The following is a 10,659-nucleotide window of genomic DNA, read 5'->3' as shown; positions in this document are numbered from 1 at the left end:
CCAATAAGCAAGATTCATTCATGGCCTCTGCATCAGTTCCTGTCTTTAGGTTCCTTCTGTGTTTTAGTTTCTCTCCTGGCTTCCTTCTATGATAGACTACAGTGGAGAGGTATAATACAAATAAACCTTTTTTCTTCCCATGCTGAATTTTGGCCATGGCGTTTCATTGTAGGAAGACGAGCCTTAGGACAGTTCTTCTTCTACCCCAGTCTATATGCTGTTAACTCTCAGATATCTGTACACTTGGCTTCATCTTTCTCCCTTTATTCATGAATTGAAAATTTTTTCTATGAGTACACATGTGTGCCATCAGATCCTTTCATGAAGAGAATGAATTTTACATTTATGACCCTGTAGCATAAAACTTATGGCCAAAAATAATGTGTTCAAGTTAATTTATAAAAGAAACATATAAAGGTAGTAATATAGGTACTGTTGATGAATTTGGTAAATATGACAGAATATAATGTTAGTTCTTAAACTCTATTAACAGAGTTAGAATGGAAAAAAAGTTAAAATTTGACATTTTTTATTAAGGAGGTGGGCTTATATCTGCTTTCAATAAATTTACTGAAAGTTATACAGCTGGAGAACGAAGAAAATAAAAACTGTGATAAGAAAAACCCAGTTTAGCTCATTAAAGCTAATGTAACACTGAGTGTAATGTGAATTAGTAGTTTGCCTATTGCTAAGGAACAAAATTACAGTGAGATTGAAATGAAATCATGTTATCTAAACCATGTTACTTTATCACTCACATCCGGAGCCACCATTAAGAATGTAGAAAACACTCCTAATTCATGCATGTTAAAGCAGAGACATTTTTCAGGTAGAACCATAAGTTAGGAGTAAACATATCAAGAAAAATCAATTCTTACTGAGTTTAGTACGTTTAGCAGAGATTGGGAACACCCAATACTAAAAACATTAAAAAAATAACATATTTTTATTTATTTATAAACTACTCCAAAACTCACATCAAAATAAGATGGAAGTTTGTTATCTAGTAATAGGCTGCCCAATTGGCAATCACATTTAAAAGCAGAATGTCAGTTCTGTAATACAAATATCTCATTCATAGTTCCATGTTGTATCATATCAGGATAGATGCGTATGAATGAAGTTTAATTATAATATTAACAGATCATCAAACTTTTTTCCTGTTTGAAGCAGCGATGGAGCTGAAATTTCCACTCAGAATCTTCTGCCTTAATGGAACAGAGCCTACCAAGCTCACTAGCCGAAACAAACATTCATTATATTTGATATGACAAACCCTGTAGTCCTAAACAGAAACAGAATTCCTAATTCTTTTCAGAACACACTGTGGGAACCTCCAATGGAGTCAAGCCTGTCAAAGCTGTGTGCTTGAGCCAAACACCTAAACTTTAGGGAACCATTTGCTCTCACATTGCCGCTGCACAGACAATGTTATCCAGTGATGCTGCTATACGGTACACCCTCTCATATGCCTCCGTAAGTTCTTCTGTTCATGCTCAGACCATTCACGTTTGATTTCAAAACATTTTCCTTTGCAGATCAGCAGCTGTGTGATCCTGGTGAATTTCTTTGCCACGACCATGTGACTTGTGTCTCCCAGAGTTGGCTGTGCGATGGGGACCCTGACTGCCCTGACCAGTCAGATGAGTCTTTAGATACCTGTGAGTAGAAAGGCTCTTTTCCTTTGAATTTGCCTCCATATGAAACCAAATGTCAATTGCTTTCATGGATCGCTGCTGTCTAGTTGATTCTATTTTTATTTCTTTTTAAAACATAGCCAGAGAAATGTAAAGGCTTTTGTTTCTGATTTCTTTTAAGTGGGTATGTGAAAGGGAGAGTGAAGTGCAGTTGTGGAGTATGAAGTAACTTATAAAGGGGAAAGAATGCAGTGTTAATGCTTGCACTGTAATTGGGCTGATATTAGGAACTTCATTTGAACTGAAACAGAAATACAGCATAGCAACAGAGGGTCTTTCCTCCAGTTTTTCCTCACACAGGTTTTGAGATAAAGCCTCATGTAAAAGGATCATTAAGAAAATCAACCCCTCTCTCACATATTATTTGTATTAACCCTTAGAACTTGATGATTACAGAACATAATTTCTTTAGAGCCTTCCCAGTGAGGATCTTAGTCTTCACAAGATGAGAAGTAGGTGACCTTGGTGTCTGTGGGTTCTATCTAATCCCAGCTGGAGTATAGTTACCTTAAGTTCACCCAGGATTTGCTCACACTTGTCCTGCCACTGTAACTAAAGTGTGAATAATGGTGTGAGCGTGGCTGAATGACCTCTATGATGGTGAATGCTCACCTGCTTTTTAGTATAGAAAGCTTGCATTGATTTTGATATCACTATTTCTAAAGTTGCAGCATCAGGCTGTGGTCTGCTATGACCAGATCTGCCAGCTTATCAGTATTACCCCCAAGATAATCACACAGTTCTGTAAAGACAAAGATGAAAATAACCCATTACTTTAGTTGATAAATATTATGGTGATAACCTTTATTGGTTTCCTTTTATGTTTTTATCTATGTGCTTCCTCATTTTGTGGATAGAACTAATACATTAGTTATTAAATCTTGCCATTAAAAGAAAATCAGTGCTCATTAATATTCTTTATGATTGCAAGTCCTATTAAAGTGTTTCAGCACAGGTGAGCTGGAATGTTTGTATTCAAGTTGCTAATCTTTACTTTAAACCCATCTTTCACAAGAAGAGTTATTTAATAAATTTATAGCTTTCAAAAATTTTATATATAATTATAAAATGTTCCATTGAAATTCTTATAGAATATAGAGCAGGTTCTGGGTGTGACAGATTTAAGGAAATAAGATTGTTATAATTCATGAAAAAGTATTGCTAGTCTTCAAAAATATATTACTTGTCAGTAGGAAAGAATAGATTACTCACCCATGCTGCAAAACAGATAGCTTTAAGAAATCTTACACAAATGAGAACACACTAGCCATAAAAGAGCATGCATTTAATAACACTATTCATTGAAAGACCCTGAATAGACAAGCCCATACTGAAATGATACAGAATGGTCAGAAATGAGAAATGTTAATATATATGCACTCTTTGGAGACATGATAAACATGTTTTAAAGACTTTGATGGTGGTTCTATAGCTTTAAATGTATTTACAATCTTGAAACTATATAATTTAAATGAGCTTATAAACTATATAAATTATGTGCTAATTAAATCGTATATAAAGGAATACAGTGTCAATATTGTGCAAAGGGTGTAGATGTTAATTAAGAGCATGTGGAAACCCAGTAGGGAATAAGGCTTTGTCTCCATCAGTAATGGGGCCATGTTCCAAAAATATAACCAGTTTTACAATTTAGACCTTATTTATTCAAATTCTGCCTAGAAGGAAGAAATTCCATAGTGATTCAGAGCAAAAGTCTGTGTTCAGTTTACTAACAAAATCTTATATTCTGTCTTAATCCTCTCACAAATTCTGTGCCTGGGATATGGTATGGAAGTTGAGGTAAGCAATAGGATTCCATATGCAGGAAGTGCATGGTGTCCTGACACAATGTGTATGACACACACAAGGGTTTAGGTCATAAAACAGCAATGACACCAGTCAGTAGGAAAATCAGGCAAGAGAGAAATTTTGTGTTCTAGAAAAGGCATTAAAACCTTGTAATGGGAAGACTGTTCTAAAGAACTGAAGAAATAATTGGTATTCTATCTACTCATATAATACAGGAACACAAGATTTACACTGACCCAAACTATTTTAGTAACTACACCAAATTAGTGACCTCAGTGAAATATTGACAAGTTCAGGGAAGAAAGGGGGAAAAAAACATAAAAAATCAAACATTTGCAATTTGTATTTCTTAACCTAGATCTTTACAGAGCACAGTGCCTCCCAATGTGCATTGTAAAGTTCCTGTGAATTATCTCTGCTATCCATAAAATAATTTTCCAGTGTTTTAATTACATGACTGTGAACATTTGATATGACAGATAAACACTCAGAATGGAAATTCTTAAAGACGGATAGTTAGGAATTATAACTTTGTTATGTGCATGAACAAGGACGTGCTATCATTTTTGATTAGATAACCAAACACATTGTTCACAAAATATTATCTAAAAATATATTGTGAAATATATTTATTTTTCCCAAATTTACTTAGCCTTAACAAAGAGGAGAATGAGGGATTTAATCTAGAATTTACAATGAAAGATGGATGCTCTAAAGTAAAAATTAAAAAAACCAGATATTCTTGAGATGAAGGAGAAGCTGCCCTTCAACTTCTAGTGACTGAAACGCTTTGGGAAATACAAGAGCACAAGGTTAAATGAAATCAAGAAGTAAAGAGATCAGAATTTACATGAGCCCATACTTTCTTTTCTCCTCTGCTTGGTTTCTTTGGGACTATTTTCTCATATTCCTCTGGTAGGACTGAAATTCCACTGCTAGCTACGGACACAGAAAGTTTCCATGATTCCAACTTGCTAACTGGTGAACTTCCCAGTGGAAATATTTATACATTATTAGGTCATTTTAAATACTCTTAACATTTATGTTGGAAGGTATGAGAAATAGTTCTTCAACACGGAGATCAAAGTCTTTCTGTGTGTTATTTGAAATGTGTCATCAAGTATCTAAACAATGATTGGAAACATCTTTAGTTCCTATGAGGTCAGGAAAATGGGAAGTCAGGAAAATAGTCGCTTACGTTCGTAGCTCTCCATTCATGTGAGTTGTAGTATGCATCTAGAATGAAGGTAAATGTGACAAAGGCTTCATCCTGAAATAAAAATGTGGTGCCATCTGTGGCAAGGAAGTTATATTGAAAGGTACGTTTTCCTGCAGTATTCAAACCTTAATTCATTTTAGAATGGTTCCATTCACTCCTTAATGATTCTTCCTTTCTAACAGTCAACTCCTGCTGGTGCCTAATACTTTCTGGGATCTGAAGTTATTATATTTAAACTCTCTTCTTTTTTTCAGGGAGGTGTTAACTATGCTACTTGTTTTTCCTTCCTACTGCTTTATTAACACTCAGAAAGTCACTTAAAAGTTTTTTTGATTGTGGATCATATGTTTTATAATGCCATTTTAGTGAACAACAGAGGAGAGCAGAAAAATGCCCTTTCCAAACCTAGATCCCGCAGCCTAGATAGATGTGACAATACGTGTATTGAGTTTGTTTTGTTCCTGTGTAGAGTAAGCAAGGCTTTATGTAAAGGACTCCAGTAGTCATTGGTTTACCTTTCAGAGGCTCACTAGGTCTCTACTGTGTATTGTTCTTTTTAATGTTTGTGTGTTTGTTTGGATTTTTAAACTATCTCCAGCTTTTAATAAAAAAAAATATCAAAAGTAAAAAAAATACATAAAAATAGATAAAATAGGTCACAAGTCAGATTGGGCTAGCAAGTTATAGTCTGCCCTATCAGAGTTGCAGTATAATGGCTGAAGCATACTAGATGTGTGGTTGTGCATGCAGGTCTGGGTGTGTCTAGGTATGGGGTGGTATGGGAGTGACTCACATACCACACAGCCATTGAATATTACATAGACCTGTTTGTTTCATTGTGGCACCAGCCTGAAATAATATGGCATGGTCTCTGTGCATCTTCTATATGTACAGAGATGTTGCTGAGGGCTGCATCTGAGCACATACAGATTCTTTTACATAGGAGCTTCCCTTCCCCCTTCCCCCCCCCCCAAAAAAAAATACAAAGGAGGACAACTTGAAATTAATGTGATCTCTCCAGGATGAACTGGGTTCCAAGATATTTGTGTTCTGCCATGCTTGGCTTGCGGTTGTCAGTCTTACATTTGCAGGTTGGCTGCTCCATCTTCTCTACCAGACAGTTCCATTTCAGACACAAAGGAAGGAAAAAGGGAAGCAAACAAGCAAATGCCTGCTCATTCATTCTGTCGAATGAAGAAGAGCTTTTATTGGAATCAGATACAATAGGTTTCTGCTTGGAACTCCTGTGCCGGTACTGAACAGGCAAGGCATGGGCAACAAATATTCTCAGCAAAGGCTATTTTCAAGGTGAAATGCGAAATAAAGATAATTGTCTAAGTTCCTTTTCCTCTTGCTAGGAAAAATACTCAGACAATTTTTTTTTCTCTATCTATGTTGTCAAGGATATCAGGCATGGAATGATGCCAACCACGCTTGGTAGATCTTTCCTTCTCAAACAACCTAATCAAGATACTACTCCCTACAGGGTTAGTAAGATTGATAGGTGGTTAAAAGCACTTGCTGCTCTGGAAAGGGATACAGGTTCAATTCTTAGCAGCCACATAATGGCTCACAATCTTCACAAATGTTAACTGATTGCAAGGTATCTGACACCTTCCTCTGGTCTTTGTGACCATGACAAACTCATGGCGCATAAGCACACATACAAGCAAAAAAACTCATATAGGTAAGAAATGTTTAAAAATAACCTCCGCAATCATGTCCAGAGTCTCAACTCTCAGTTGCTTCTAGATTCTGTCAAGTTGACAGCAATAATTGTCATAGAGGAGAAAGAAAAAAGGCAAGGGACGATGTTGAGTAGCAAAACCCGTCGGGTGACATGTGCCACACTGTTCTTTGCTGCCCCTCTTGTCTACCCTTTGTATGTGAGATGGTGTTTACTCAGTTTGAATGGCAGTTACAGGCACAGCTCCAAAGCCCAGTTATTTATAAATTCCCTGGATATTCTATACCTAGCTTGCACTTTTTACATGCTGAAAATAATACTAACTACATCACACTGAAGTGCTACATGTCAAGTAGTAAGATGTCTTCCGTACCTTCCACCCCTTCTGCTTTCCATGTTCTAAGAACGCTGTGGAGCACTTTCCCTTGAAAGGTTTTGATAAAACCTTACTTTCCCATCTGAAAGACATTCATATTTACTGAAAACCTAATTAGAAAATCAGCTTTATATATAAGGACTTGTCCAGAAAGAGGTCTATTATATAAAGTCATCTGAGTTGAGTAGAAACAGATTTTATAACTAGATTGATGATGTTTATATATTAGGAAAATGTTTATGGATTGTTTTTTCTGGAGCAGGTAACTTTTCCTAGTTATTGCTCAAAAATTCATTATGCTGGCCATTTGTTTAAGGTTAAACATAATGTTGTAAGTATATTAGCACTAACATATGCTACCTCGTTATCTGGTTTAGTGAAAGTAAAGACACTGAGCTTATGGTCTGTCTTGTAGCCCTGCACATTGGATGATGAATAGGGAAGGCAGAGCTTGTGCTCCTTTGAAAATGCCAGTTTCCCCAAAAAACACTGAGGTGAAGAAAGATTCACTTCCTAAGAAGACCCCTCAGGCCATCTAACTTTAAAGTGAAATATCACTGGAAGATCATGGAAGGTCATCTCAATACAGCTGTTTCTCCCAGCTTCAAGAGTGATTTTATCTAATTGAACAATATAGTAAAAATAACAAGTCTCCCAGGTCCTAAGAACAAAAACATTTCTAAAAAAAAAGAAAAATGGAACTCTCTGTAAGTCATTGAGTTAGATGTGACTCTGCATGAAGTGACCATCTTTTCTATTGTGTTTCAGCTGTTGTGAGATCTAAACTCTCCTTTTAGTGAGATGTTAATCAAGCTCTTGTATTCATACTTCAACTTTTCCCCAGTGATATAAGATAGAAATCCTTTTGATAATTTCCTTATAACTTTCTTTCTCTGATACAGGTCAGAGAAATAAATTGGGATTCGTGTGGGAAGCTATTAGCAAACAGATACTGCCCTTTAAAATATATGGTAGATTAAGGCACAGAAAGTAGGCTACAGGAACACTAATGGGGATGAAAGTGCGGTCCTTGTTTCTAAGTAATCCTGATTTAGAGGTCACTTTGGAATGAGCTCATCTAGGGAGCCTCAGAGCTAAGCTTTTCGTTAGGTAGAGAAGCAGAAATGATCTTACAGATTAAAGGGAGAGCAGATGAGACCCAAGAGGACAGTTTATGTCTCTTTCAATTCTTTCTGTTTTGTTCATTTTATTCGGAGGCTCCTCTCCTTAGCAGTAGAAAGGCCAAAAGCATTGACCCCTCTTTAATAATAAAAAACACCCACTAAAGAGCTGATATGAAGGGGTGATGGGAAGGTGAGAAAGCATTGTGAATTAAAGAGGCTTGTTTAATGTTGGTTCATTTTCCTAGCTCTGTGGGGACCAGGAAAGGCTGAGATTTCTCCTCACTCTGCATCACTGTGAGATAACAGTGTCTCTGAACGTGTTTCTGCCACTCTAAGGAAGGTTGATTGGAGGCAGAGGTGACAGAACTGGGTGTCCTGCTCACAAGACAGATTCAGTGTAGGAATGACCCAAAAGCACACCTTTCACTCTCTGTTGCTGCTCTTGGGTCCTCTGATCCAGGATTGCTGGTCCCAGAATACAAAGGGATAGCTGTCTTTAGCCAGAATGAAAACTCCAAGAATGACAGTTCAGCTATGCAAAAGGAAAAGAGTAGACTAAGACACATACTTTCCAGAGACTCGGCTGCTAAAATCTCCTCGGCTTAAGGGATGATGTACTGTAAACACAAGCGTTGGCCGGCTCTGCAGGGACAAAACTGAAGCAGAGCTAGGAGACTTCCTGGAAACTTAGTGAATCCACCGCTTACCCACAAGTAATCCTATATTGGGGGTTGGAGATGAAGCCTTCTTACCTTTTGTGGGTGAGTACATGTATTCCCAGAAGATCTTCTATTCTATATAGTCAGAGCATAAAATTTACATTTGACTTTCACTCAGAAGTGCAAATGACACATTTTGCTAAATGATGCTCTAAAGGGTGTTGTATGCTAAGAGGTTATTTTTAATGATGATGCCATTCTCCCCTTCTGATCACTGCCTCTTCCATCATAACATTCAAGAATGGGACACGAACTCTGTGCCTAGACAGTAGAGCTAATGGTCCTACTGAGCCCCTTCAGCTCTAAGCAATGCAACACACTTTGAATTGATTTCCTTTTACATCAAAACTTTCTAACGTTAGCTTTTCCGATTGGAAAATGGCAGAAACTAGTCACAAAAGAAAGAAATACCATGTGAAAATGAGCTTGCTCTGGGAGGCACTGATCAATTAATGTAGGTTATGACATTTCATTCTGTTCACAGTTCACAGTTTCTCTCCTTCACCTGGGAAGACCTTTTGTGATCACGCTCCCACTATCCTCTCTTCAATCTTGAGGAGTCAAATATGTAAATGGGGAGAATCTCTCATTAGGCACAAATCTTCCTCAGTTCTCAGGAACCAAGAAGAAATGAGACAAACATTTCTTAACACTTCTGATTAAATAATAACCAGAAAAGTAATGACTAATATTAAATATTCCTTTTATAATTTTTGCTGCAGCCAGATCCAGAAAAACAGTAGTGGTGTTAACATCATTAATAGAGAAAAAATTAAAATAAAATAATAAAATGTTGCACAGACATGTCGTCATTCAAGAGTCCCACTTCCCTGGGTATAAGGCTAGATTAGGAGTCTAGACTCTTTCTCTCTGCTTTACTTTGTAACACACTGTAGGTTAAGGTGTGTTCCTGTAAAATCTATATATGACCCTAAACCCCTCTATCTTGGAATGTGTTCGTCCTAGATTTAAAGAGCCAATTAGGTTAGAACAAGGTCACTAGAGACAAGAGGGTACAGGAGAGCTTATGCAAATGATGCCCACTCCTGACACCCTGCAGTAATCTGCCATCAGCTACACCAATTAAAATTAAATACTGAGTAGAACATTTGTTTAAGCAAAAGAATAGCATGCAATTTCATAGTAAAAAACTAACATTGTTTTTTCTACATGGGCAGCTGGAAATTATGTTACATTTTTCTTCTAAATGTGTACATAATCAATGATTAAGTATTTGAATTAAATGGCATGCTTTTCATTTAACTGGGAAAGAAAAAAAAAACAAATATATTTCTTATACTAAAGAAATATAATTAATCAAACAATAAAGTCATCATCCGGTAACTATTTACTGAGAGTCAATATGGTTGAATGTGCTTATGAGGCACGGGCTTATGGGTACATAAAAGCAGCCATGATTATAGGCATAAATTTATGTTACTAGATCAGTCCACATTTTATCTATCTGGATGAGCTGTTGTTTCTTCTGTACTCTGATCCCTCTTCCACTCTCTGATGCCAAGATGGAGAACTAATATAGTTATTAAATCTAAATTTGAAAATGATTTGGATGATAAAATGGGGAGCCTCTAACTTTAGAAAACATTGTCCTTTGCTATGTACAGTACGTGTTTTACAAATGATAACATCTTTATGAAAAATCTGATGCTGTAGTAATTTGCTTTTACATCACCACATAGGACTAGTTAGCATCCATGGCAACTACCTTGAAAATGCCAAGTGATCTCAGTGAAGTTGAGAAAAACAAGAGCTAACATATGTAAAGTATGTGAGTAGAGTGAATTGAGACCCAAGTCTCTGCAGAGCAGAAAGCTCCTCAGTTTTGTTTCACTTTGCAAAAGTCAGTATTCTCAGGATTTGAAGGAGAGTGTGAGATTTTTACTCAGAGGATGAAACCAATTGACCCTGACAGACTACATATACCTCAGCTTAAATTTGTTCAAATATGAATTTTATTGGATATTGTATTTATTTACATTTCATATGTTATGCCCTTTCCTGGTTTCC

At 36.6% G+C, this 10,659-nt stretch overlaps 1 protein-coding gene across 1 annotated transcript in view; it reads left to right on the top strand.

Moving 5' to 3' along the window:
* The first annotated feature begins 1,107 nt into the window (after positions 1-1,107).
* LOC143441124 (low-density lipoprotein receptor-related protein 1B-like) overlaps positions 1,108-10,659 on the top strand; it is a 493,583-nt gene continuing 484,031 nt past the window's right edge. Inside the window, exons 1-2 of the mRNA XM_076928222.1 lie at positions 1,108-1,111; positions 1,539-1,661. Coding sequence (XP_076784337.1) covers positions 1,108-1,111; positions 1,539-1,661 — 127 coding nt within the window. The remainder of the gene's footprint in view (positions 1,112-1,538; positions 1,662-10,659) is intronic.

Source organism: Arvicanthis niloticus, chromosome 2 (assembly GCF_011762505.2).
Source record: "Arvicanthis niloticus isolate mArvNil1 chromosome 2, mArvNil1.pat.X, whole genome shotgun sequence".
NCBI lineage: Eukaryota > Metazoa > Chordata > Mammalia > Rodentia > Muridae > Arvicanthis > Arvicanthis niloticus.
This window is presented reverse-complemented; position numbering and strand designations above follow the sequence as displayed.